The 27,460-nt window shown below is 46.5% G+C and overlaps 3 protein-coding genes and 16 non-coding genes across 19 annotated transcripts; all 19 read left to right on the top strand.

The window, feature by feature from the left end:
* The first annotated feature begins 4,117 nt into the window (after positions 1-4,117).
* TRNAA-CGC (transfer RNA alanine (anticodon CGC)) lies at positions 4,118-4,189 on the top strand. The gene has a single exon. It is a non-coding gene; the product is annotated as a tRNA-Ala (tRNA).
* Positions 4,190-4,801: 612 nt separating this feature from the next.
* TRNAA-CGC (transfer RNA alanine (anticodon CGC)) lies at positions 4,802-4,873 on the top strand. The gene has a single exon. It is a non-coding gene; the product is annotated as a tRNA-Ala (tRNA).
* Positions 4,874-9,686: 4,813 nt separating this feature from the next.
* Positions 9,687-9,758, top strand: TRNAA-CGC (transfer RNA alanine (anticodon CGC)). Its single transcript has one exon. It is a non-coding gene; the product is annotated as a tRNA-Ala (tRNA).
* A 375-nt stretch (positions 9,759-10,133) lies between these two features.
* TRNAA-AGC (transfer RNA alanine (anticodon AGC)) lies at positions 10,134-10,205 on the top strand. The gene has a single exon. It is a non-coding gene; the product is annotated as a tRNA-Ala (tRNA).
* Positions 10,206-10,509: 304 nt separating this feature from the next.
* Positions 10,510-10,581, top strand: TRNAA-UGC (transfer RNA alanine (anticodon UGC)). Its single transcript has one exon. It is a non-coding gene; the product is annotated as a tRNA-Ala (tRNA).
* Positions 10,582-10,880: 299 nt separating this feature from the next.
* TRNAA-UGC (transfer RNA alanine (anticodon UGC)) lies at positions 10,881-10,952 on the top strand. The gene has a single exon. It is a non-coding gene; the product is annotated as a tRNA-Ala (tRNA).
* A 304-nt stretch (positions 10,953-11,256) lies between these two features.
* TRNAA-UGC (transfer RNA alanine (anticodon UGC)) lies at positions 11,257-11,328 on the top strand. Its single transcript has one exon. It is a non-coding gene; the product is annotated as a tRNA-Ala (tRNA).
* A 353-nt stretch (positions 11,329-11,681) lies between these two features.
* Positions 11,682-12,869, top strand: LOC142574818 (uncharacterized). The gene has a single exon (XM_075683826.1). The coding sequence runs from the start codon at positions 11,682-11,684 to the stop codon at positions 12,867-12,869; it is 1,188 nt and encodes a 395-aa protein (XP_075539941.1).
* A 3,970-nt stretch (positions 12,870-16,839) lies between these two features.
* Positions 16,840-16,911, top strand: TRNAA-CGC (transfer RNA alanine (anticodon CGC)). The gene has a single exon. It is a non-coding gene; the product is annotated as a tRNA-Ala (tRNA).
* Positions 16,912-17,214: 303 nt separating this feature from the next.
* TRNAA-CGC (transfer RNA alanine (anticodon CGC)) lies at positions 17,215-17,286 on the top strand. The gene has a single exon. It is a non-coding gene; the product is annotated as a tRNA-Ala (tRNA).
* A 303-nt stretch (positions 17,287-17,589) lies between these two features.
* TRNAA-UGC (transfer RNA alanine (anticodon UGC)) lies at positions 17,590-17,661 on the top strand. The gene has a single exon. It is a non-coding gene; the product is annotated as a tRNA-Ala (tRNA).
* Positions 17,662-18,331: 670 nt separating this feature from the next.
* TRNAA-UGC (transfer RNA alanine (anticodon UGC)) lies at positions 18,332-18,403 on the top strand. Its single transcript has one exon. It is a non-coding gene; the product is annotated as a tRNA-Ala (tRNA).
* A 353-nt stretch (positions 18,404-18,756) lies between these two features.
* On the top strand, positions 18,757-19,944 carry LOC142574819 (uncharacterized). The gene has a single exon (XM_075683827.1). It carries the CDS (start codon positions 18,757-18,759, stop codon positions 19,942-19,944), a length of 1,188 nt encoding a protein of 395 aa, XP_075539942.1.
* Positions 19,945-23,914: 3,970 nt separating this feature from the next.
* Positions 23,915-23,986, top strand: TRNAA-CGC (transfer RNA alanine (anticodon CGC)). The gene has a single exon. It is a non-coding gene; the product is annotated as a tRNA-Ala (tRNA).
* Positions 23,987-24,289: 303 nt separating this feature from the next.
* On the top strand, positions 24,290-24,361 carry TRNAA-CGC (transfer RNA alanine (anticodon CGC)). The gene has a single exon. It is a non-coding gene; the product is annotated as a tRNA-Ala (tRNA).
* Positions 24,362-24,736: 375 nt separating this feature from the next.
* On the top strand, positions 24,737-24,808 carry TRNAA-AGC (transfer RNA alanine (anticodon AGC)). The gene has a single exon. It is a non-coding gene; the product is annotated as a tRNA-Ala (tRNA).
* Positions 24,809-25,112: 304 nt separating this feature from the next.
* On the top strand, positions 25,113-25,184 carry TRNAA-UGC (transfer RNA alanine (anticodon UGC)). The gene has a single exon. It is a non-coding gene; the product is annotated as a tRNA-Ala (tRNA).
* A 299-nt stretch (positions 25,185-25,483) lies between these two features.
* Positions 25,484-25,555, top strand: TRNAA-UGC (transfer RNA alanine (anticodon UGC)). Its single transcript has one exon. It is a non-coding gene; the product is annotated as a tRNA-Ala (tRNA).
* A 353-nt stretch (positions 25,556-25,908) lies between these two features.
* Positions 25,909-27,096, top strand: LOC142574820 (uncharacterized). Its single transcript, XM_075683828.1, has one exon. It carries the CDS (start codon positions 25,909-25,911, stop codon positions 27,094-27,096), a length of 1,188 nt encoding a protein of 395 aa, XP_075539943.1.
* The last annotated feature ends 364 nt before the right edge of the window (positions 27,097-27,460 follow it).

Raw genomic sequence — 27,460 nt, forward strand, 5'->3', positions numbered from 1 at the left:
GGTATCTGAACACGTCATGGATGAGGCTGAAGTTGAAGATATTTCTCCTGTTAAGAGCGACAAGGTTGGCAACGCGGTCACACAGAAGCAGACTCTCCACCCCAAAAACTTGTGCCCAGACAAGAAAACCAACGACGAGGCTGATACTCGGAAAGAGACTGAAAACGGGGCGCCTGAAAATCAGAGTTTCGCTCCTGAACAGAGTGAAGTCCCCTCGATGTCGTCGCCTGCCACTACGTGTGCGGAGGCGTCTGCTACGACTGACGTCGACATGTCAGCAGCCACTAGCATGCCTACGAAGCGGGCACACGAGGAAACGATCGGCGTAACCGGGACCTCTGGAGCAACGACATGCAGCGGACCACCTGCAAAGGCGGCTCAGCTGCGACGTACGCCTTTCAAGCCGAGGCCCAACGTCCAGGTCGAGCGGAGACCCGAGACGGGGCCGCCCCCGTAGCGGCTTCGTTTCGGGTAGTGCAACCTAGATATGGTCACTACGTGTGATACCGCCAGCTTGACTGGCGGAGCCATGCACTACAGAATAGAGGACACCACTTTATGCATAGTGCATCGGTCGCTCAAGGTAAGCGCTATGCGACCCGATTGTTCTTGCTCATAATGGAGGCCGCAATTAACACCGCGATTCGTATTGCCACGCTAAATGTCCGAGGACTAAGCACGAGGCGGCGGCAATATCAATTGAGTCGTATCTTTCTGGAAAACGATCTCGACATAATCGCAGTTCAGGAAACCAAGATAGCGAGTCAAGAGCAAACGGATCGCATGGTGCAACAATTCGTTCCCCGTTACAATGTATGCGTCTGTCATGCGGCCGGCACATCGGGGGGCTGCGCTATTTTTTTGCGCAATAGCCTAAATATAAGTGTAGAAGCAGTCACAGTGTGTGAAACGGGACGCCTGGTTGTTGTCGATTTTACCTTGAATGAAGTTCTCTGGCGAGTTATCTGTATTTACGCGCCTAATAGAGAGGGCGAGAGACAGTCTTTTTTTGAACGAGTTGAGGATTATTTAAAGACCGACAAGCTTTTGGTTTTACTTGGCGATTTCAACTGCGTTTGTTTTCCGGAGGATCGCGTAAAAAAACTGCCGCTGAATGATCGTAGTGCACTGCTATTGAACAATCTTGTCAGTGAATACAACCTGGAAGACGTCGGCTATGTGTTGTACGATCACAGTGTTCCGCGTTTTACTCATTTTCAAGGACTTAGCCATGCTCGGCTAGATAGAGCTTATGTGTCATTGGAACTGGTGCCGTTATGCAAAACGTACGAGAACAAGCAAGTCTCTTTTAGTGACCACAGTTTGGTTGCCTTCACAATAGGAACAAAAGAACGAAAAACAAACTTCTCGTGGGATTTGTGGAAATTTAACGATAAGCTACTCAACGATGACTGTTTCGTAAATGACATTAAAGAAAAACTTGGACGATTGATTGTAGCTGAAGAGAAATATGTAGTCACCATGTGGGAAGATTTTAAAAATGAATTGAAGATGTGTGCAATAGAAAGGGCAACTAAACTGAAAGAAGAAGAAAAACGGAAAGAAAAAGCCCTGAGGAGTAAACTCGACTTTCTACTTAATCTAGAAAGCACAGAACCTGGCCAAGTCATGAAGGAAATCAAGAAAGTTAAAAGCCAGTTAGAAATCATCGACACAGAGAAGTACCGTGGTGCCATGATAAGATCCCGTGCAGAAAGATTGTGGCAAGGGGAAACACCGAATAAACGTGCGCTAAGTGACGAGAAAGCTTACGCTCGCCGCAGTGATATAAAACAGATAAGCTACAATGAGGAAGTAACGAGTGACCGCAGGACCATTGAACGCGCCTTTGTTGAACACTATGGAGACTTGTTTGGCGAAAGAAAAACTGATCTGGGTGGCTTCATAAGCCACTTCCTACACTTTATGCCACGATTGGAAGAAAACGTTAAACAAGGCCTCGAAGCGACCATAACTGTGCGTGAAGTTGAAGCTGCTATAGAAGAACTAGGCTCAGGAAAGGCACCTGGGCCGGACGGATTAAGCGCTGCTTTCTACAAAACATTTAAAGCAGAAATAGCACTAATTATGAAGAAATTTTTAGTGCAGTCCTACAAAAACAACCGAATACCCGCGTCATCCCGAACAGCTCAGATGGTCCTGATACCAAAATCTGACGATCCTGTAAAGCGCTTGTCTGTTGCATCGTACCGCTCAATTAGCCTTGCGAACACTGACTATAAAATTTTTATGAAAATACTGGCGAAAAGGTTACAGAGCGTAATAAAACTTTTAGTTGGCACCCACCAAACGTGTGGGATTAAAGGGCGCACAATAACTACCAATGTACACGTCGCCAGGAGCATTCTAGAATGCGTCGAGGCTTTCGAGGGTAAAGTTGCAATGTTGCAGTTAGACCTGGAGAAGGCATTTGACCGTGTGGCTCATGATATTCTCTTCGAGATTTTAGAATACACGAACATAGGATCAGTGATTATAGATGGCTTAAAAATGGTGTACACAGACTGCAGCACACGGCTGATTATTAACAAGAGTCTCACGAGAAGTGTCAATGTCTGCTCATCTCTGAAACAGGGGTGCCCAATTTCGTCATTGCTTTTCGCAATATACCTGGAGCCTTTCTGCTTAGCCATTAAAGAGAACGAGAAAATAAGAGGTTTCAAATTACAGCAAAGTGAGGTGAAAGTGCTTTCCTACGCAGACGATCTAGCAGTGTTTTGCGATGACTATGACAGTGTCAGCGAAGTGGTAACTCTGGCGAAAACTTATTGTGAAAAAACAGGTAGAGCCATAAACTGGGATAAGTGCATCGGGTTTTGGTATGGCGCGTGGCAAAGCAAACCACGCAGTTTCGCAAACATACAGTGGGTGACCATGCTTGTGAAATATCTTGGCGTGCCGCTTGAACATTACAAAGACAGTAAGCAGTTCTGGGAACAGGAAACACAGACGGCGAAGGAAAAAGCGCTGACATGGCAAGGGCGCAATCTCTCAATGTTCGCGCGCTCCACTGTGTGCAACATTTTTCTGGTTGCAAAAACATGGTACATACTACAAGCGCTATTCATGTCGCGAGTGAATGTACAGAAACTGCATCGAGTGTTCGCTGTGTTCATTTGGAACTCAACTTGGGAACGCTGCAGCCGCTCTAATCTGTTCAGATCAGTTCGCAGCGGTGGTCTTGGACTGTCACACCTATTTGTGCGCCAGATTGTATCGCGGTTTATGTTCTTGCGGAACCACAGTGATCCATTTTTGCGCACCATGACACAAGTGCGATTAGGTAATCTGTTACCTGACTTCATTGTTTCGTGTTCCAATGTTGAATCCCCTCCAGTGAAAGGTTTCCTTCAGGAAGTAGTGTTATCTTTCCGTATGCTTAGTGTTCGATTCTCGCTAGAATATTTAAGTTCCGTCAAAAGAAAGAAATTGTACCATGATATGATAGACTCATTAATGCCAGTTCCAATGTATGGGTTAGCATACTATGGAGGTTCAGGCGATGATGTCCTCAAAAGGGTCAAAAGAATGCCTGTGAAACCATCGGTAAAATCATTCTTCTTCAAACTCCACACAAATACCTAGCCTGTAAAGACTTGGCTGGCCGACAAGGGAATATATGTGCCGTGGACCACCGATTGCATATTGTGTAAAAAACCAGAGACTGTCGATCACGTCTTCATTGACTGTTGGGATCCCTTTTTTCATTGGGACATCTTACAACGAACATTAAAGAAAGCATTACCAATAACCCCACGTGGTATCAGATACTTAGACACAGGCAATAACGATATTCCATATGACCTTATTATGCTGCTGAGCCTCCATAGTATATGGTCCACAAGAATGTCGGTATGTCATGCTGATGTGAATGCCCATTCTGTGCGAGAAAATTTTACTGAAAGTGTCGTCTACATGCGTGAAGTGTACAAAGCCCAGAAAGAACCGCCCGATTGGTTGCCGCTGTTCGATGAGTTGGCTAAATTCAAGCGATTTTAATTTTAGAGAGTCAGCATAAGCTAAGCTGATTCTCTTTTCACAATGTATTCGCATGGCATTTCTGTAACGAGGAAATAAAGAAAAAAAAAGAAAAACTGGGGGTGTAGCTCAGTGGTAGAGCGCTCGCTTCGCATGTGAGAAGTCCCGGGTTCAAACCCCGGCACCTCCAGTGTGGTCATTAATTTTTTATCATTTTATTTCGCAGCATATTGTAAGCAATTCAATTATTTCGAAAAAACGATGCTACGTCTATACCACATAAACATGTAATACTCGCATTTCTACAGCTGCCTTCAACGCCTCCTTGTCGCCACAGTGCCGTTTCTTTAACGAGAACGCTTAGGGCGACTGCAAGCAGATCTCAGGTGTGTAGCAACAAGCCTGACTGAAAGGAAGCTTTTTCCACTTTATAGTTGCTGATGGCTATGAAGAACACAAAAAATCGTCTACGCATGGCTACGTTTATTGCTAATGATGGACCGCAACGCCGAAACGGTTGTACGTACAAGGGCAAATTTCATCCAAATGACACTACACCTAAAGCAGGTTTATGATGCACTCGGTCTACAACCGGACTGGTACCCTATTTTGTTGAGGTGCTTATCCTTGCCACCCTTCTAAAGTGACACAAACGTTTCTACTCACAGTATGAACGCTACCTTTTCTGTGTGTGACTTTCATTGTGCCCTCCATTCTCTGACTATGCAGAACTGGTGAACGTCTGGTTGAATGGTTGAATGCAACTATAATAAATACCATGAAAGAAAGAAACAAAAATTCTGGGGGTGTAGCTCAGTGGTAGAGCGCTCGCTTCGCATGTGAGAAGTCCCGGGTTCAAACCCCAGCACCTCCAGTGTGGTGATTATTTATTTTTTATCATTTTATTTCGCAGCATATAGTAAGCAATTCAATTATTTCGAAAAAACGATGCTACGTCTATTCCACATAAACAAGTAATAATCGCATTTCTACAGCTGCCTTCAACGCCTCCGCGGCGCCACTGTGCCGTTTCTTTAACGAGAACGCTTAGGGCGACTGCAAGCAGATCTCAGGTGTGTAGCAACAAGCCTGACTGAAAGGAAGCCTTTTCCACTTTATAGTGGCTGCTGGCTATGAAGAACACAAAATTGTCTACGCATGGCTACGTTTATTGTTCCGGGGGTGTAGCTCAGTGGTAGAGCGCTACTTGGTAACTGTTACACTGCGGAACGATGTCAACAGACGCATAAATGCGGTCGAGCCGTGCGTGACTAGAGCCCTCAAACCGTGTGTACTTCACAGCACGCGCTCCTTCGAGGCACTCTGCCACATCCTCAAGGTCCCAGTTCTCTACGATTCGCGACAACACTTCAGTGCTTTTGTCTCTAAAGCCACGAACGCTTGTTTTATCCCGCGCACTGAGGACACAGTTGAAATCGCCCATTACTATGAGCTGTCTTCCCTTGCATAGACGCTCTTCAATTTGGTGAAAAAACTGAGCCCTTTCATCCACCTTATTCGGCGCGTACAAGCATACAATACGCCACTCGTTGTTGTTGAACGAAAAATCAACGACAACACACCGGCCCGACACATACGAATAAATTGCATGCACCTCTAGCCCCGGCAACTTCTTAACAAAAAGAACACAGCCAGCGGATGTCCCCACCGCATGACTGACTACGGCAGAAAACCTAGCCGTGAAACGCCGCACCATAACGCCGGTCTCTTCTTCACCATCGACTTTCGTCTCCTGCACGGCTAGCACATCGATGTCGTGCTCCGTTATAAGTCGGTAAAGCTGGGCTTGCTTTCTTTTCCCTGCCAGTCCTCGAACATTTAGAGTGGCGACTTTCAACGGACACGTTGCAGCCATTTTAACAATAAGGCAAGAGACCGGCAATATGGTGCTTACCTCTCGCGTCCAGCACGAGGCTAGACGCCGCCATCGCCGCCAGTGCCGTCCGGCGGAAGAACATGAGCATGTCCTAGGGACTCCGAATTTCCGGCACGCTGGTCTACCGGAACGTTAGGGCGCGGCCGAAACGATGAACGCCGGCCTTGAGGCGCCTTTGCCGGGGGCTCCTCGGCTCCAGGCGTTGCCGTCTGGCCACCGTCGGCGCTGGTTTGGGCGTGGGAACGCTTCGCCGCAGCGGAGACGCTGGTCGGCGTGCGGGTGTCTTTCTCTGACCATTGTTTAGTTCAGTGCTGCATAGGGATTCCAGAGCGAGGTAACACTTTCTCATGGGAAACGTGGAAATTAAATAATAAGCTTCTTCAGGATGAACCGTTTAACCGAGCAGTAAGAGAAGAAATAAGGAAAATAGACCCCAGTAAAAACCTTCATGTATGGCAACAGTGGGAGCTGAGTAAGGAAACCCTAAAAATAAAGGCTATAGAGAGGGCTACCTGTATAAGTTACGCGGAGAAACAAAAAGAGACTGAGTTAAAGGCACTTCTTCATAAACTGCTGAGGCAGGAATCTCAGGCACCGGGCAAATGGATAGAAGACATCAGAAAAGTGAAACAACAGTTAGAGCTACTTGAAGAGCAACGCTATCGGGGAGCCCTGGTGAGGGCAAGGGCTGAAGACACAGCTGCAGGTGAAGCGCCTTCGAAACGAGCGCTAGGGTTAGAAAAAGCACGCGCTGAAAGAAACCACATTGACGGAATAGAATGGCGCGGGACCTTATCAACGGACACAGACGACATCAAAGCAGCTTTCATGAGCATTACCAAGCGCTATTCTCGTACCACAAAGTAGACGCTACCACATTTGGGAATGAGTTTTTATGTGCTATACCCCGACTGGACGACGAAAGAAAGCAAAGAGTGGAACTAGAGATAACAGAATCCGAAGTTGAACAGGCCATAGACAACTTAAACCCTGGAAAATCGCCTGGACCAGACGGCTTTAGCGCCGGTTTTTATAAAGAATTTAAGCACGAAATTAGCCCTGTATTGAATGTAATCTTTAACGAAGCTTACAAATGGAACACATTGCCTCCGTCTTATGGGTCGTCACACACAGTACTCATTCATAAAACTGATGATGCAGCGAAATTAAGATATGTTACGGCGTATCGTCCCATAGCACTCACCAATATCGAGTATAAAATCTTTATGAAGATATTGGCGCGAAGATTGCAGACAGTGATACAGTACATCGTCGGGCCTCACCAGACATGTGGGATTAAAGGCCGGACTATTGTTACCAATATTCACAAAGCGCGCAGTGTACTTGAGTGCTGTGATGATTGTAATAGTCGGATTGCCATTTTACAGATTGACCTCGAGAAGGCTTTTGATTGCGTGGCTCATGAAATCCTGTTTGCCGTTTTAGACTATGCCAATCTGGGATCTGTAATCTGCGAGGGGGTCGCCCTGGCGTACCGTAACTGCACGACCAGATTGATCGTGAATAAGAGTTTAGGGGCTCCCATCAGCCTGCAACGTTCTGTGCGTCAGGGCTGCCCCCTCAGCCCTCTGTTGTTTTCTATCTACATTGAAACCCTGTGTATGAGATTGATTGAAAACAATAGAATTACGGGATTTAAGCTTCAAGCAGTTGAAGTGAAGCTGCTGGATTATGCAGATGATGTCGCTGTTTTTGCGGAGGATCAGGGGAGCATAATTGAGGCTGTCAAATGTGTCCGTAAATTTAGCCATGTCACTGGTAGTGGAGTTAACTGGTCGAAGTGCCTTGGGCTCTGGCATGGATCATGGCCAACGAAGCCAGATCATTTTGCCATCGTGCATTGGGTGACGACCCCAGGCAAGTACTTGGGCGTCCCACTCGATGCCTATCGTGATAGCGAGCAGTACAGGAAAGGGCAGGTCAAAGACACATGGGAGAGAGCTCAGAAGTGGAAAGGCACTAACCTTTCTATTTTTGCCAGAGCCACCGTTTGTAACCTTTTCTTTATCAGCAAGCTTTGGTACGTAATGCAGGTATTGCACTGTTCACGGTCCAACGTTCAGAAGCTACACAGGATTTTTGCCGTCTTTGTCTGGGCGTCGGGATGGGAGCGCTGTAGCCGGACCAACTTGTTCCGGAGGGTAAAAGACGGGGGGCTGGGATTGGGCCACCTCTTTGTGCGGCAGCTGGTAAACCGGTTCTTGTTCTTTAGGGACTCAACCGACCCTTTCTTGCGCACGGTATGTCAAATAAGGCTGAGTAGACAAATACCAGAGTATGTGGTTTCAACCGCAGAGCTTTCGGGAGGGATTCGAGGTTTTTACAAAGAAGTTGTATCGAGTGTTCGATTTCTTTCAGTGCGCTCCACGAATGATTTCCTTTCCGTTGTGAACAAAAAGAAACTGTATTGTGCTTTGTGCGACGTCCTTTTCCCAGTGCCACTGTACAGGTCCTTGTACGGTGGAGGCCCAAGCAGTGATGTTTTAAAGAGAGTAAAGAAAATGCAGGTCCCGCCAGGAACCAAAAGCTTCTTTTTCAAATTAGACACGGAAACGTTACCAGTTAAGAAGTTTTTGGAGAGAAAATGAATCGATTTACCGTGGGGAACACACTGTTTAATTTGCAAGCAGCCAGAGACAATAGATCATGTTTTTTTAAACTGTTGGGGAGGCGTGTTCTTCTGGGATGTATTGCAGAGGACACTAAAGAAAGAATTTCCACTAGACGCGTATGGCATACGTTACTTAAGCATAGATAACGAGGACAGGGTGCCTTTTGACCTAATTATGCTCTTGGGCGTCCACTGTATTTGGCGCGCGAGAATGGCGGGATACCATGTTGATAAAGATGCGCGGCCTGCACGAATGTATTTCAGGGAACAGATGCGCTGGTTTCTCACTCTCCATAAGGCGACAGAGGAACCACCTGTGTGGCTCCCAAGAGTAGAGCCGTTGGTTAATTTGCGCGAATATTGATTAGACTCAGCCAGTACGATACTGGTTGAATACGTGCCCAACAGCAAATGTATGTTGTATTTTGTTTTTTGTTTCGGTGATTGTTTCCTCTTGTAAATAGTTGTGTACTGAAAATCGGGCAATAAAGAAAAAAAAAGTGGTAGAGCGCTCGCTTCGCATGTGAGAAGTCCCGGGTTCAAACCCCGGCACCTCCAGTGTGGTGATTAATTTTTTATCATTTTATTTCGCAGCATATTGTAAGCAATTCAATTATTTCGAAAAAACGATGCTACGTCTATTCCACATAAACAAGTAATAATCGCATTTCTACAGCTGCCTTCAACGCCTCCTTGTCGCCACAGTGCCGTTTCTTTAACGAGAACGCTTAGGGCGACTGCAAGCAGATCAGGTGTGTAGCAACAAGCCTGACTGAAAGGAAGCCTTTTCCACATTATAGTTGCTGATGGCTATGAAGAACACAAAAAATCGTCTACGCATGGCTACGTTTATTGCTAATGATGGACCGCAACGCCGAAACGGTTGTACGTACAAGGGCAAATTTCATCCAAATGACACTACACCTAAAGCAGGTTTATGATGCACTCGGTCTACAACCGGACTGGTACCCTATTTTGTTGAGGTGCTTATCCTTGCCACCCTTCTAAAGTGACACGAACGTTTCTACTCACAGTATGAACGGTACCTTTTCTGTGTGTGACTTTCATTGTGCCCTCCATTCTCTGACTATGCAGAACTGGTGAACGTCTGGTTGAATGGTTGAATGCAACTATAATAAATACCCTGAAAAAAATTCTGGGGGTGTAGCTCAGTGGTAGAGCGCTCGCGTCGCATGTGAGAAGTCCCGGGTTCAAACCCCGGCACCTCCAGTGTGGTGATTAATTAATTTTTTATCATTTTATTTCGCAGCATATAGGAAGCAATTTAATTATTTCGAAAAAACGATGCTACGTCTATTCCACATAAACAAGTAATACTCGCATTTCTACAGCTGTCTTCAACGCCTCCGCGTCACCACAGTTCCGTTTCTTTAACGAGAACGCTTAGGACGACTGCAAGCAGATCAGGTGTGTAGCAACAAGCCTGACTGAAAGGAAGCTTTTTCCACTTTATAGTGGCTGCTGGCTATGAAGAACACAAAATCGTCTACGCATGGCTACGTTTATTGTTCCGGGGGTGTAGCTCAGTTGCTGCTGGCTATGAAGAACACAAAATCGTCTACGCATGGCTACGTTTATTGTTCCGGGGGTGTAGCTCAGTGGTAGAGCGCTCGATTAGCACGTGAGAAGTCCCGGGTTCAAACCCCGGCACCTCCAGTGTGGTGATTAATTAATTTTTTATCATTTTATTTTGCAGCATAGCGTTAGCAATTTAATTATTTCGAAAAAAACGATGCTACGTCTATTCCACATAAACAATTAATAATCGCATTTCTACAGCTGCCTTCAACGCCTCCGCGACACCACAGTGCCGTTTCTTTAACGAGAACGCTTAGGGCGACTGCAAGCAGATCAGGTGTGTAGCAACAAGCCTGACTGAAAGGAAGCCTTTTCCACTTTATAGTGGCTGCTGGCTATGAAGAACACAAAATCGTCTACGCATTGCTACGTTTATTGTTCTGGGGGTGTAGCTCAGTGGTAGAGCGCTCGCTTTGCATGTGAGAAGTCCCAGGTTCAAACCCCGGCACCTCCAGTGTGGTGATTAATTTTTTATCATTTTATTTCGCAGCATATAGTAAGCAATTCAATTATTTCGAAAAAACGATGCTACGTCAATTCCACATAAACAAGTAATAATCGCATTTCTACAGCTGCCTTCAACGCGTCCGCGTCACCACAGTGCCGTTTCTTTAACGAGAACGCTTAGGGCGACTGCAAGCAGATCAGGTGTGTAGCAACAAGCCTGACTGAAAGGAAGCCTTTTCCACTTTATAGTGGCTGCTGGCTATGAAGAACACAAAATCGTCTACGCATGGCTACGTTTATTGTTCTGGGGGTGTAGCTCAGTGGTAGAGCGCTCGCTTTGCACGTGAGAAGTCCCGGGTTCAAACCCCGGCACCTCCAGTGTGGTGATTAATTAATTTTTTATCATTTTATTTTGCAGCATAGCGTTAGCAATTTAATTATTTCGAAAAAAACGATGCTACGTCTATTCCACATAAACAATTAATAATCGCATTTCTACAGCTGCCTTCAACGCCTCCGCGACACCACAGTGCCGTTTCTTTAACGAGAACGCTTAGGGCGACTGCAAGCAGATCAGGTGTGTAGCAACAAGCCTGACTGAAAGGAAGCCTTTTCCACTTTATAGTGGCTGCTGGCTATGAAGAACACAAAATCGTCTACGCATTGCTACGTTTATTGTTCTGGGGGTGTAGCTCAGTGGTAGAGCGCTCGCTTTGCATGTGAGAAGTCCCAGGTTCAAACCCCGGCACCTCCAGTGTGGTGATTAATTTTTTATCATTTTATTTCGCAGCATATAGTAAGCAATTCAATTATTTCGAAAAAACGATGCTACGTCTATTCCACATAAACAAGTAATACTCGCATTTCTACAGCTGCCTTCAAAGCCTCCGCGACGCCACAGTGCCGTTTCTTTAACGAGAACGCTTAGGGCGACTGCAAGCAGATCTCAGGTGTGTAGCAACAAGCCTGACTGAAAGGAAGCTTTTTCCACTTTATACTTGCTGCTGGCTATGAAGAACACAAAATCGTCTACGCATGGCTGCGTTTATTGTTCTGGGGGTGTAGCTCAGTCAGGGAGTGCGTCTGTCGAAGAGAGCGGACACTGTTATGTGCTCCGATGGGGCGGTGTTTGCGGCAATGAATAGCCGCGGTAACAGGAATGCGGCGCCTGCTGAACGTGAAGATTACGAAGTCATCTTGCCTAAATTGCCTACAGGTCGTACAGTTTTGAATACCATATTTTTACATGCCGATATTCGGGCCAGGCCTTATCGAGTTGAAGACTTCAAGGATACGTTGGACCGTCTGGCATTGCTCCCTGAGGTACTAGCCTTGGGGGCGTACCAGATGAGTCACGTATGGGCCGTCACCTTCAAGAATGCGGAAGGCGTGAAGAAGGCTCTGACCATCGGTGAAATGAAGGTGAAGGGTCGCCGCTGTGTTGTAGTTGACCCTGCGAACCAAGCCCTGCGCTTGAAGTTGCACTGGCTGCTTTTCAATGTTCCCGATGAAGATGTACGTGCTGCACTAGCCATGTTCGGGAAGGTAACCGATGTCGTGAAAGAAAAGTGGCGTGTGAATGGCATCCACGAGAAAAGTACGACGACGCGGACGGTGAGCATTCAGCTCCATCCAGGCGTCAAGGTTGACGACCTCCCACATCAGCTTCGTGTTGGTGGGGAACTGGCGCTGCTAATTGCGCCAGGAAGAGCACCAGTGTGTTTGCGCTGTCACACCACGGGACATATACGACGCGACTGCCGTGTCCCTCGATGTGCTCGGTGCCGTCGTTTTGGGCATGACGAGAGTTCGTGCGTAAAGACGTACGCAAGTGTAACAGGACCAGTTGGAAAAACTGACGCAGCAGAGCTCGTCATGGACGAAGCCGACGCGGAAGAAGCTGCAGGAACGTCGAGTCAAGTGACTCAAAAGGAGATGCGACCAGCAGACATGCCTTCGTATCCGCAACAAAATGAACAGCAAGGAGACCATAGCCTTGTAGAAAAGCCCGACGTCAGGGAAGTGCCTGAAAAGACAAGTGGGAGCGCTGAATACGGTGAACCTTCAAAGGATCCAGCGAGCCAACACACGGAAAGCATGGACGTCACGGTGCAATCCACCGGAGGCGCAGTCGGCAAACGAGGACGCGAAGCTACAACGGACGACGAGGACAGACAAGACGTCGTTGGGTCTGTGGAACCACCAACGAAAACGGTGGCGACTCGACGCGCGTCATTGAAGCCCAAGCCCAACGTTCCACCAGACAGAAAAGCGGTGTTGAAACCGTCAACGTAGCCGCGAGCTTTGACGCTCTGCGGTTCCTAGGGACTACGTCGACGCACAACAACTATCCAATAAGGACAATGATTGGAGCCTTCTGCCGTGCAACCCAAGCCGAAGCTCGAGGATTGCAGGCATCGGGAATAGGGTTGCTTCTTGGAAATAAGCGGCGGGTTTTCTGGTGTGCCTGCGCTCACGAGGTATGCACCATGGCGTATATGTAATTTTATTAAATGGCGAGAAATCTCAGTACAGCACTAAAAATTGCGACTATCAATGTTCGAGGCTTAAACGCTAGAAAGAAACAGTATCAGCTAAGTCGCCTTTTCTTGGAGAACGACTTGGATGTAGTAGCTGTACAAGAGACGAAAATAGATAGCGAGGAACAAACTGACCGCATGGTGCTGCCTTTCCGAGCAAGGTACGATGTTTGTGTTTCTCATGCTTTCGGCACGTCAGGCGGATGTGCCATTTTCCTTAGAAACAGTTTAGGAATAGTTGTAGAGACCGTGCTTGTGTGCCAAAGTGGTAGATTTGTTTTAGTAGATTTTCTTATGTCCGAGTCTTGCTGGCGAATCATCTGCCTATATGCGCCGAACGCCGAAAATGAACGAGACGTGTTTTTTGAACGGCTCGAGCAGTACCTGAATTGTGAAAGACAAATAATTATGCTTGGAGATTTTAATTGTGTTTGCTTAGTAGCTGATCGAGTGAAAAATGCCCCACTAAGGGATAAGAGTGCCTCACGCTTAATTGCAATGGTGCAAGGCCATAATCTAGAAGACATAGGAAATATATTAACTAATGGGACGCAGCCAGTCTTTACACACTACCAGCCCGCGAGCCACGCGAGACTGGATAGGGTATATGTTTCATTGCATTTAGTAGCGGCGTGCCATAGTTTTGACGTTAAACATGTGTCATTCAGCGACCATTGTTTGGTGTCAGTCACAATTGGGACGCATAAAGAGGCCTCGCGCTTTAATTGGAAAATGTGGCTATTTAATGACAAGCTGCTGCATAATGAATCATTTGTAGAGTGCGTAAAGGAAAAGTTCGAACAGCTATTGGCGAGACATGATGACGTGATAGAACGGTGGGAGCTTTTTAAAGAAGAAATAAAGATTTGTGCGATAGAAAAAGCGAGTGTAATGAAATACGAAGAAAGGAAAAAGCAGAAAGAAATACAACGAGAATTGGATTTTATGTACAGAATAGAAGCCGATAGGCCTGGTACATTCACAAAGCAGATCAATGAACTTAAAAGCCAACTGGAGCTTATCGGCGAAGATAAGTACAGAGGAGCGGTTATCCGAGCAAGAGCCGGAAAGCTATGGCTCGGCGAAACGCCCACAAAGCGAGCCTTTGCAGATGAAAAGGCTTACGCTAGGCAAAACCTAATACGGAAAATAAGTTATAAGAATGAAGTCACTGACGAACAAGCAAAAATAGAGAGAGCGTTCTTAGAGCACTATAGCGAATTATTTCGAAGAAGTTGCGATGTCCCGGAAGAGTTCGAACGAGAGTTCCTTGCCAGCATGACAAAACTAGATGATGTTGACCGCGAATGTCTGGAAGAACCGATCAGCCAGAAAGAAGTTGAAGAGGCCATTGACGATTTAGGTCGAGGGAAGTCTCCTGGACCTGACGGGTTGGGAGCGGCCTTCTATAAGGCCTCCAAAAAAGATGTGAGCGTAATCTTGCATCAGGTAATTGCTGAAGCATATAAACGAAGATATGCACCCCCGTCCTTTGGCCGGTCGCATATAGTGCTCATTCCCAAAACGGAAGACCCAGGGAAACTGCTGTCAGTAGGGTCTTATCGCCCAATAGCATTGACTAACGTCGATTATAAAATATTTACTAAAATCTTGGCAAAGAGGTTACAGCGAGTTATAACACGAATTGTAGGACCACATCAGACATGCGGAATCAAAGGTAGATCAATCTACACAAATATTCATGTTGCACGAACCATTCTAGAATGTTGCGATGCGTGGGGCGAGCATGTAGCAATGCTGCAGCTTGACCTACAAAAAGCGTTTGATCGTGTATCCCACAATATCCTTTTCGCTGTTCTTGATTATGTAAATGTTGGTTTGGTGCTTTTAGATGGAGTTAGGATGTGTTATGCTAACTGTACCGCTAATCTTATAATAAATAAGGATGTAAGTGAGAGCTTTCACGTACGCTCAAGTGTGCGCCAGGGGTGCCCTTTAAGTCCTTTATTATTTGCGTTATACCTTGAGCCATTCTGCAGAAAAATTATTTATAACAACAGTATTACAGGTTTTCGTTTGCAGTCAGCGGAAGTAAAACTGCTAACATATGCGGATGATATTGCTTTGTTTTGTAGCGATAAGGAAAGTGTCGCGACTGCGGTAGCGGACGTTTCATCGTTTTGTAAAATGACGGGTAGCGTCATAAACTTTGATAAGTGCCTAGGAATATGGCATGGAACATGGGAAAACACCCCACCTATTTTTGTGAATGTGAAGTGGACCGTTGCGCCGACAAAGTATCTTGGGGTGCCGCTTGAGCACTACAAGGAGACTGCGGGATTCTGGGAAGACGAAACAAAGAAAGTGCAAGAAAAAACAGTTAAATGGGGTGGCCGTAGTCTTTCAATGTTTGCCCGAGCGACGGTCTGTAATTTATTCGCCGTTGCAAAAGTGTGCTATGTATTGCAAGCATTGTCTATGACTAGATTGCACGTGCAGCGTTTGCATAGGGTACTGGCAGTGTATGTATGGGGGTCAAAGTGGGAGCGAACCAGTCGAACAAATTTATTTCGATCCGTCAAAACAGGAGGGCTTGGACTGGCACATCTGTTCTTGAAACAGATAGTGCTTCGTTTTGCGTTTCTTAGAGACCAAAAAGACCCATTCCTCATTAATGTGATGCAACTGAGACTAGGTACGGCTCTTCCTGAATTCATTATATCTAGTTGTGTAGTCAACAGTGGCCCTATGAGCGGATTTCTGAAAGAATTGATATGGGCATTTCGGTTTCTGAAGGTACGCTTTTCAATGGAATACCTCAGTCACGTTCCTAAAAAACGTCTGTATAAAGATTTAATTGATGTAGTACTGCCAGTACCGCTGTACAGATCTATGTTCAGTTTAGGTACTGAAAGAAATGTGCTGAAAAGGGTAAAACGTATGCCTGTCAGGCCATCGGTAAAGTCTTTCTTTTTTCACCTACATTCCAATACACTACCAGTAAAACCGCGGCTTCAGGAAAGAGGTATTTTTATTCCCTGGTCTCTAGACTGTTTACTATGCCATCAGCAAGAAACAATTGAACAAATATTCATAGACTGCTGGGACGCCTTGTTTCACTGGGATGTCCTCCAGCGAACTATAGAGAAAGAGTTGCCGATAACACCCTATGGCATCCGTTTTCTCCCAACGGAAAACGAAGGAGGAGTGCCTTACGACATGTTTATGTTATTAGGGTTGCACAGCCTGTGGCGCACGCGCATGGCCGTTAGACATGCGGATGTACATGCTCGAAGTACTCGTGGATATTTTATGGAAAGTGTCTGTTACTTAAAAGAAGTCTACGATGCTCAAAATGAAAAACCAGAATGGATTAGATTATTGAACGAGTTTGCTAAACTTGGGCGGTTTTAAAACCACGTGCACACCAAAGCCTGGTGGCATTTTTACCATTTGTAAAGTACCCGCCGTGGTTGCTCAGTGGCTATAGTGTTGGGCTGCTGAGCACGAGGTAGCGGGATCGAATCCCGACCACGGCGGCCGCATTTCGATGGGGGCGAAATGCGAAAAACACCCGTGTGCTTAGATTTAGGTGCACGTTAAAGAACCCCAAGTGGTCGAAATTTCCGGAGCCCTCCACTACGGCGTGCCTCATAATCAGAAAGTGGTTTTGGCACGTAAAACCCCATAACTAACTAACTACCATTTGTAAAGTGTGTATATTTTGTATGTACCATGAAAACGGTAATAAAGAAAAAAAAACTGGGGGTGTAGCTCAGTGGTAGAGCGCTCGCTTCGCATGTGAGAAGTCCCGGGTTCAAACCCCGGCACCTCCAGTGTGGTGATTAATTAATTTTTTATCATTTTATTTCGCAGCATATAGTAAGCAATTCAATTATTTCGAAAAAACGATGCTACGTCTATTCCACATAAACAAGTAATACTCGCATTTCTACAGCAGTCTTCAACGCCTCCGCGTCACCACAGTGCCGTTTCTTTAACGAGAACGCTTAGGGCGACTGCAAGCAGATCAGGTGTGTAGCAACAAGCCTGACTGAAAGGAAGCCTTTTCCACTTTATAGTGGCTGCTGGCTATGAAGCACACAAAATCGTCTACGCATGGCTACGTTTATTGTTCTGGGGGTGTAGCTCAGTGGTAGAGCGCTCGCTTCGCATGTGAGAAGTCCCGGGTTCAAACCCCGGCACCTCCAGTGTGGTGATTAATTAATCTTTTATCATTTTATTTCGCAGCATATAGTAAGCAATTCAATTATTTCGAAAAAACGATGCTACGTCTATTCCACATAAAAGAGTAATACTCGCATTTCTACAGCTGTCTTCAACGCCTCCGCGACACCACAGTGCCGTTTCTTTAACGAGAACGCTTAGGGCGACTGCAAGCAGATCAGGTGTGTAGCAACAAGCCTGACTGAAAGGAAGCCTTTTCCACTTTATAGTGGCTGCTGGCTATGAAGAACACAAAATCGTCTACGCATTGCTACGTTTATTGTTCTGGGGGTGTAGCTCAGTGGTAGAGCGCTCGCTTTGCATGTGAGAAGTCCCAGGTTCAAACCCCGGCACCTCCAGTGTGGTGATTAATTTTTTATCATTTTATTTCGCAGCATATAGTAAGCAATTCAATTATTTCGAAAAAACGATGCTACGTCAATTCCACATAAACAAGTAATAATCGCATTTCTACAGCTGCCTTCAACGCGTCCGCGTCACCACAGTGCCGTTTCTTTAACGAGAACGCTTAGGGCGACTGCAAGCAGATCAGGTGTGTAGCAACAAGCCTGACTGAAAGGAAGCCTTTTCCACTTTATAGTGGCTGCTGGCTATGAAGAACACAAAATCGTCTACGCATGGCTACGTTTATTGTTCTGGGGGTGTAGCTCAGTGGTAGAGCGCTCGCTTTGCATGTGAGAAGTCCAAGGTTCAAACCCCGGCACCTACAGTGTGGTGATTAATTTTTTATCATTTTATTTCGCAGCATATAGTAAGCAATTCAATTATTTCGAAAAAACGATGCTACGTCTATTCCACATAAACAAGTAATACTCGCATTTCTACAGCTGCCTTCAACGCGTCCGCGTCACCACAGTGCCGTTTCTTTAACGAGAACGCTTAGGGCGACTGCAAGCAGATCAGGTGTGTAGCAACAAGCCTGACTGAAAGGAAGCCTTTTCCACTTTATAGTGGCTGCTGGCTATGAAGAACACAAAATCGTCTACGCATGGCTACGTTTATTGTTCTGGGGGTGTAGCTCAGTGGTAGAGCGCTCGCTTTGCATGTGAGAAGTCCCAGGTTCAAACCCCGGCACCTCCAGTGTGGTGATTAATTTTTTATCATTTTATTTCGCAGCATATAGTAAGCAATTCAATTATTTCGAAAAAACGATGCTACGTCTATTCCACATAAACAAGTAATACTCGCATTTCTACAGCTGCCTTCAAAGCCTCCGCGACGCCACAGTGCCGTTTCTTTAACGAGAACGCTTAGGGCGACTGCAAGCAGATCTCAGGTGTGTAGCAACAAGCCTGACTGAAAGGAAGCTTTTTCCACTTTATACTTGCTGCTGGCTATGAAGAACACAAAATCGTCTACGCATGGCTGCGTTTATTGTTCTGGGGGTGTAGCTCAGTCAGGGAGTGCGTCTGTCGAAGAGAGCGGACACTGTTATGTGCTCCGATGGGGCGGTGTTTGCGGCAATGAATAGCCGCGGTAACAGGAATGCGGCGCCTGCTGAACGTGAAGATTACGAAGTCATCTTGCCTAAATTGCCTACAGGTCGTACAGTTTTGAATACCATATTTTTACATGCCGATATTCGGGCCAGGCCTTATCGAGTTGAAGACTTCAAGGATACGTTGGACCGTCTGGCATTGCTCCCTGAGGTACTAGCCTTGGGGGCGTACCAGATGAGTCACGTATGGGCCGTCACCTTCAAGAATGCGGAAGGCGTGAAGAAGGCTCTGACCATCGGTGAAATGAAGGTGAAGGGTCGCCGCTGTGTTGTAGTTGACCCTGCGAACCAAGCCCTGCGCTTGAAGTTGCACTGGCTGCTTTTCAATGTTCCCGATGAAGATGTACGTGCTGCACTAGCCATGTTCGGGAAGGTAACCGATGTCGTGAAAGAAAAGTGGCGTGTGAATGGCATCCACGAGAAAAGTACGACGACGCGGACGGTGAGCATTCAGCTCCATCCAGGCGTCAAGGTTGACGACCTCCCACATCAGCTTCGTGTTGGTGGGGAACTGGCGCTGCTAATTGCGCCAGGAAGAGCACCAGTGTGTTTGCGCTGTCACACCACGGGACATATACGACGCGACTGCCGTGTCCCTCGATGTGCTCGGTGCCGTCGTTTTGGGCATGACGAGAGTTCGTGCGTAAAGACGTACGCAAGTGTAACAGGACCAGTTGGAAAAACTGACGCAGCAGAGCTCGTCATGGACGAAGCCGACGCGGAAGAAGCTGCAGGAACGTCGAGTCAAGTGACTCAAAAGGAGATGCGACCAGCAGACATGCCTTCGTATCCGCAACAAAATGAACAGCAAGGAGACCATAGCCTTGTAGAAAAGCCCGACGTCAGGGAAGTGCCTGAAAAGACAAGTGGGAGCGCTGAATACGGTGAACCTTCAAAGGATCCAGCGAGCCAACACACGGAAAGCATGGACGTCACGGTGCAATCCACCGGAGGCGCAGTCGGCAAACGAGGACGCGAAGCTACAACGGACGACGAGGACAGACAAGACGTCGTTGGGTCTGTGGAACCACCAACGAAAACGGTGGCGACTCGACGCGCGTCATTGAAGCCCAAGCCCAACGTTCCACCAGACAGAAAAGCGGTGTTGAAACCGTCAACGTAGCCGCGAGCTTTGACGCTCTGCGGTTCCTAGGGACTACGTCGACGCACAACAACTATCCAATAAGGACAATGATTGGAGCCTTCTGCCGTGCAACCCAAGCCGAAGCTCGAGGATTGCAGGCATCGGGAATAGGGTTGCTTCTTGGAAATAAGCGGCGGGTTTTCTGGTGTGCCTGCGCTCACGAGGTATGCACCATGGCGTATATGTAATTTTATTAAATGGCGAGAAATCTCAGTACAGCACTAAAAATTGCGACTATCAATGTTCGAGGCTTAAACGCTAGAAAGAAACAGTATCAGCTAAGTCGCCTTTTCTTGGAGAACGACTTGGATGTAGTAGCTGTACAAGAGACGAAAATAGATAGCGAGGAACAAACTGACCGCATGGTGCTGCCTTTCCGAGCAAGGTACGATGTTTGTGTTTCTCATGCTTTCGGCACGTCAGGCGGATGTGCCATTTTCCTTAGAAACAGTTTAGGAATAGTTGTAGAGACCGTGCTTGTGTGCCAAAGTGGTAGATTTGTTTTAGTAGATTTTCTTATGTCCGAGTCTTGCTGGCGAATCATCTGCCTATATGCGCCGAACGCCGAAAATGAACGAGACGTGTTTTTTGAACGGCTCGAGCAGTACCTGAATTGTGAAAGACAAATAATTATGCTTGGAGATTTTAATTGTGTTTGCTTAGTAGCTGATCGAGTGAAAAATGCCCCACTAAGGGATAAGAGTGCCTCACGCTTAATTGCAATGGTGCAAGGCCATAATCTAGAAGACATAGGAAATATATTAACTAATGGGACGCAGCCAGTCTTTACACACTACCAGCCCGCGAGCCACGCGAGACTGGATAGGGTATATGTTTCATTGCATTTAGTAGCGGCGTGCCATAGTTTTGACGTTAAACATGTGTCATTCAGCGACCATTGTTTGGTGTCAGTCACAATTGGGACGCATAAAGAGGCCTCGCGCTTTAATTGGAAAATGTGGCTATTTAATGACAAGCTGCTGCATAATGAATCATTTGTAGAGTGCGTAAAGGAAAAGTTCGAACAGCTATTGGCGAGACATGATGACGTGATAGAACGGTGGGAGCTTTTTAAAGAAGAAATAAAGATTTGTGCGATAGAAAAAGCGAGTGTAATGAAATACGAAGAAAGGAAAAAGCAGAAAGAAATACAACGAGAATTGGATTTTATGTACAGAATAGAAGCCGATAGGCCTGGTACATTCACAAAGCAGATCAATGAACTTAAAAGCCAACTGGAGCTTATCGGCGAAGATAAGTACAGAGGAGCGGTTATCCGAGCAAGAGCCGGAAAGCTATGGCTCGGCGAAACGCCCACAAAGCGAGCCTTTGCAGATGAAAAGGCTTACGCTAGGCAAAACCTAATACGGAAAATAAGTTATAAGAATGAAGTCACTGACGAACAAGCAAAAATAGAGAGAGCGTTCTTAGAGCACTATAGCGAATTATTTCGAAGAAGTTGCGATGTCCCGGAAGAGTTCGAACGAGAGTTCCTTGCCAGCATGACAAAACTAGATGATGTTGACCGCGAATGTCTGGAAGAACCGATCAGCCAGAAAGAAGTTGAAGAGGCCATTGACGATTTAGGTCGAGGGAAGTCTCCTGGACCTGACGGGTTGGGAGCGGCCTTCTATAAGGCCTCCAAAAAAGATGTGAGCGTAATCTTGCATCAGGTAATTGCTGAAGCATATAAACGAAGATATGCACCCCCGTCCTTTGGCCGGTCGCATATAGTGCTCATTCCCAAAACGGAAGACCCAGGGAAACTGCTGTCAGTAGGGTCTTATCGCCCAATAGCATTGACTAACGTCGATTATAAAATATTTACTAAAATCTTGGCAAAGAGGTTACAGCGAGTTATAACACGAATTGTAGGACCACATCAGACATGCGGAATCAAAGGTAGATCAATCTACACAAATATTCATGTTGCACGAACCATTCTAGAATGTTGCGATGCGTGGGGCGAGCATGTAGCAATGCTGCAGCTTGACCTACAAAAAGCGTTTGATCGTGTATCCCACAATATCCTTTTCGCTGTTCTTGATTATGTAAATGTTGGTTTGGTGCTTTTAGATGGAGTTAGGATGTGTTATGCTAACTGTACCGCTAATCTTATAATAAATAAGGATGTAAGTGAGAGCTTTCACGTACGCTCAAGTGTGCGCCAGGGGTGCCCTTTAAGTCCTTTATTATTTGCGTTATACCTTGAGCCATTCTGCAGAAAAATTATTTATAACAACAGTATTACAGGTTTTCGTTTGCAGTCAGCGGAAGTAAAACTGCTAACATATGCGGATGATATTGCTTTGTTTTGTAGCGATAAGGAAAGTGTCGCGACTGCGGTAGCGGACGTTTCATCGTTTTGTAAAATGACGGGTAGCGTCATAAACTTTGATAAGTGCCTAGGAATATGGCATGGAACATGGGAAAACACCCCACCTATTTTTGTGAATGTGAAGTGGACCGTTGCGCCGACAAAGTATCTTGGGGTGCCGCTTGAGCACTACAAGGAGACTGCGGGATTCTGGGAAGACGAAACAAAGAAAGTGCAAGAAAAAACAGTTAAATGGGGTGGCCGTAGTCTTTCAATGTTTGCCCGAGCGACGGTCTGTAATTTATTCGCCGTTGCAAAAGTGTGCTATGTATTGCAAGCATTGTCTATGACTAGATTGCACGTGCAGCGTTTGCATAGGGTACTGGCAGTGTATGTATGGGGGTCAAAGTGGGAGCGAACCAGTCGAACAAATTTATTTCGATCCGTCAAAACAGGAGGGCTTGGACTGGCACATCTGTTCTTGAAACAGATAGTGCTTCGTTTTGCGTTTCTTAGAGACCAAAAAGACCCATTCCTCATTAATGTGATGCAACTGAGACTAGGTACGGCTCTTCCTGAATTCATTATATCTAGTTGTGTAGTCAACAGTGGCCCTATGAGCGGATTTCTGAAAGAATTGATATGGGCATTTCGGTTTCTGAAGGTACGCTTTTCAATGGAATACCTCAGTCACGTTCCTAAAAAACGTCTGTATAAAGATTTAATTGATGTAGTACTGCCAGTACCGCTGTACAGATCTATGTTCAGTTTAGGTACTGAAAGAAATGTGCTGAAAAGGGTAAAACGTATGCCTGTCAGGCCATCGGTAAAGTCTTTCTTTTTTCACCTACATTCCAATACACTACCAGTAAAACCGCGGCTTCAGGAAAGAGGTATTTTTATTCCCTGGTCTCTAGACTGTTTACTATGCCATCAGCAAGAAACAATTGAACAAATATTCATAGACTGCTGGGACGCCTTGTTTCACTGGGATGTCCTCCAGCGAACTATAGAGAAAGAGTTGCCGATAACACCCTATGGCATCCGTTTTCTCCCAACGGAAAACGAAGGAGGAGTGCCTTACGACATGTTTATGTTATTAGGGTTGCACAGCCTGTGGCGCACGCGCATGGCCGTTAGACATGCGGATGTACATGCTCGAAGTACTCGTGGATATTTTATGGAAAGTGTCTGTTACTTAAAAGAAGTCTACGATGCTCAAAATGAAAAACCAGAATGGATTAGATTATTGAACGAGTTTGCTAAACTTGGGCGGTTTTAAAACCACGTGCACACCAAAGCCTGGTGGCATTTTTACCATTTGTAAAGTACCCGCCGTGGTTGCTCAGTGGCTATAGTGTTGGGCTGCTGAGCACGAGGTAGCGGGATCGAATCCCGACCACGGCGGCCGCATTTCGATGGGGGCGAAATGCGAAAAACACCCGTGTGCTTAGATTTAGGTGCACGTTAAAGAACCCCAAGTGGTCGAAATTTCCGGAGCCCTCCACTACGGCGTGCCTCATAATCAGAAAGTGGTTTTGGCACGTAAAACCCCATAACTAACTAACTACCATTTGTAAAGTGTGTATATTTTGTATGTACCATGAAAACGGTAATAAAGAAAAAAAAACTGGGGGTGTAGCTCAGTGGTAGAGCGCTCGCTTCGCATGTGAGAAGTCCCGGGTTCAAACCCCGGCACCTCCAGTGTGGTGATTAATTAATTTTTTATCATTTTATTTCGCAGCATATAGTAAGCAATTCAATTATTTCGAAAAAACGATGCTACGTCTATTCCACATAAACAAGTAATACTCGCATTTCTACAGCAGTCTTCAACGCCTCCGCGTCACCACAGTGCCGTTTCTTTAACGAGAACGCTTAGGGCGACTGCAAGCAGATCAGGTGTGTAGCAACAAGCCTGACTGAAAGGAAGCCTTTTCCACTTTATAGTGGCTGCTGGCTATGAAGCACACAAAATCGTCTACGCATGGCTACGTTTATTGTTCTGGGGGTGTAGCTCAGTGGTAGAGCGCTCGCTTCGCATGTGAGAAGTCCCGGGTTCAAACCCCGGCACCTCCAGTGTGGTGATTAATTAATCTTTTATCATTTTATTTCGCAGCATATAGTAAGCAATTCAATTATTTCGAAAAAACGATGCTACGTCTATTCCACATAAAAGAGTAATACTCGCATTTCTACAGCTGTCTTCAACGCCTCCGCGTCACCACAGTGCCGTTTCTTTAAGGAGAACGCTTAGGGCGACTGCGAGCAGATCAGGTGTGTAGCAACAAGCCTGACTGAAAGGAAGCTTTTTCCACTTTATAGTGGCTGCTGGCTATGAAGAACACAAAATCGTCTACGCATGGCTACGTTTATTGTTCCGGGGGTGTAGCTCAGTTGCTGCTGGCTATGAAGAACACAAAATCGTCTACGCATGGCTACGTTTATTGTTCCGGGGGTGTAGCTCAGTGGTAGAGCGCTCGATTAGCATGTGAGAAGTCCCGGGTTCAAACCCCGGCACCTCCAGTGTGGTGATTAATTAATTTTTTATCATTTTATTTCGCAGCATAGCGTTAGCAATTTAATTATTTCGAAAAAAACGATGCTACGTCTATTCCACATAAACAATTAATAATCGCATTTCTACAGCTGCCTTCAACGCCTCCGCGACACCACAGTGCCGTTTCTTTAACGAGAACGCTTAGGGCGACTGCAAGCAGATCAGGTGTGTAGCAACAAGCCTGACTGAAAGGAAGCCTTTTCCACTTTATAGTGGCTGCTGGCTATGAAGAACACAAAATCGTCTACGCATTGCTACGTTTATTGTTCTGGGGGTGTAGCTCAGTGGTAGAGCGCTCGCTTTGCATGTGAGAAGTCCCAGGTTCAAACCCCGGCACCTCCAGTGTGGTGATTAATTTTTTATCATTTTATTTCGCAGCATATAGTAAGCAATTCAATTATTTCGAAAAAACGATGCTACGTCAATTCCACATAAACAAGTAATAATCGCATTTCTACAGCTGCCTTCAACGCGTCCGCGTCACCACAGTGCCGTTTCTTTAACGAGAACGCTTAGGGCGACTGCAAGCAGATCAGGTGTGTAGCAACAAGCCTGACTGAAAGGAAGCCTTTTCCACTTTATAGTGGCTGCTGGCTATGAAGAACACAAAATCGTCTACGCATGGCTACGTTTATTGTTCTGGGGGTGTAGCTCAGTGGTAGAGCGCTCGCTTTGCATGTGAGAAGTCCCAGGTTCAAACCCCGGCACCTACAGTGTGGTGATTAATTTTTTATCATTTTATTTCGCAGCATATAGTAAGCAATTCAATTATTTCGAAAAAACGATGCTACGTCTATTCCACATAAACAAGTAATACTCGCATTTCTACAGCTGCCTTCAAAGCCTCCGCGACGCCACAGTGCCGTTTCTTTAACGAGAACGCTTAGGGCGACTGCAAGCAGATCTCAGGTGTGTAGCAACAAGCCTGACTGAAAGGAAGCTTTTTCCACTTTATACTTGCTGCTGGCTATGAAGAACACAAAATCGTCTACGCATGGCTGCGTTTATTGTTCTGGGGGTGTAGCTCAGTCAGGGAGTGCGTCTGTCGAAGAGAGCGGACACTGTTATGTGCTCCGATGGGGCGGTGTTTGCGGCAATGAATAGCCGCGGTAACAGGAATGCGGCGCCTGCTGAACGTGAAGATTACGAAGTCATCTTGCCTAAATTGCCTACTGGTCGTACAGTTTTGAATACCATATTTTTACATGCCGATATTCGGGCCAGGCCTTATCGAGTTGAAGACTTCAAGGATACGTTGGACCGTCTGGCATTGCTCCCTGAGGTACTAGCCTTGGGGGCGTACCAGATGAGTCACGTATGGGCCGTCACCTTCAAGAATGCGGAAGGCGTGAAGAAGGCTCTGACCATCGGTGAAATGAAGGTGAAGGGTCGCCGCTGTGTTGTAGTTGACCCTGCGAACCAAGCCCTGCGCTTGAAGTTGCACTGGCTGCTTTTCAATGTTCCCGATGAAGATGTACGTGCTGCACTAGCCATGTTCGGGAAGGTAACCGATGTCGTGAAAGAAAAGTGGCGTGTGAATGGCATCCACGAGAAAAGTACGACGACGCGGACGGTGAGCATTCAGCTCCATCCAGGCGTCAAGGTTGACGACCTCCCACATCAGCTTCGTGTTGGTGGGGAACTGGCGCTGCTAATTGCGCCAGGAAGAGCACCAGTGTGTTTGCGCTGTCACACCACGGGACATATACGACGCGACTGCCGTGTCCCTCGATGTGCTCGGTGCCGTCGTTTTGGGCATGACGAGAGTTCGTGCGTAAAGACGTACGCAAGTGTAACAGGACCAGTTGGAAAAACTGACGCAGCAGAGCTCGTCATGGACGAAGCCGACGCGGAAGAAGCTGCAGGAACGTCGAGTCAAGTGACTCAAAAGGAGATGCGACCAGCAGACATGCCTTCGTATCCGCAACAAAATGAACAGCAAGGAGACCATAGCCTTGTAGAAAAGCCCGACGTCAGGGAAGTGCCTGAAAAGACAAGTGGGAGCGCTGAATACGGTGAACCTTCAAAGGATCCAGCGAGCCAACACACGGAAAGCATGGACGTCACGGTGCAATCCACCGGAGGCGCAGTCGGCAAACGAGGACGCGAAGCTACAACGGACGACGAGGACAGACAAGACGTCGTTGGGTCTGTGGAACCACCAACGAAAACGGTGGCGACTCGACGCGCGTCATTGAAGCCCAAGCCCAACGTTCCACCAGACAGAAAAGCGGTGTTGAAACCGTCAACGTAGCCGCGAGCTTTGACGCTCTGCGGTTCCTAGGGACTACGTCGACGCACAACAACTATCCAATAAGGACAATGATTGGAGCCTTCTGCCGTGCAACCCAAGCCGAAGCTCGAGGATTGCAGGCATCGGGAATAGGGTTGCTTCTTGGAAATAAGCGGCGGGTTTTCTGGTGTGCCTGCGCTCACGAGGTATGCACCATGGCGTATATGTAATTTTATTAAATGGCGAGAAATCTCAGTACAGCACTAAAAATTGCGACTATCAATGTTCGAGGCTTAAACGCTAGAAAGAAACAGTATCAGCTAAGTCGCCTTTTCTTGGAGAACGACTTGGATGTAGTAGCTGTACAAGAGACGAAAATAGATAG

Source organism: Dermacentor variabilis, chromosome 3 (genome assembly GCF_050947875.1).
Source record: "Dermacentor variabilis isolate Ectoservices chromosome 3, ASM5094787v1, whole genome shotgun sequence".
In the NCBI taxonomy this organism is placed as follows: domain Eukaryota; kingdom Metazoa; phylum Arthropoda; class Arachnida; order Ixodida; family Ixodidae; genus Dermacentor; species Dermacentor variabilis.

Bases quoted from the DNA above. Each gene is read 5' to 3' on its own strand.
- LOC142574818 (XM_075683826.1), top strand. From the start codon at position 11,682: ATGTGCTCCGATGGGGCGGTGTTTGCGGCAATGAATAGCCGCGGTAAC.
- LOC142574819 (XM_075683827.1), top strand. From the start codon at position 18,757: ATGTGCTCCGATGGGGCGGTGTTTGCGGCAATGAATAGCCGCGGTAAC.
- LOC142574820 (XM_075683828.1), top strand. From the start codon at position 25,909: ATGTGCTCCGATGGGGCGGTGTTTGCGGCAATGAATAGCCGCGGTAAC.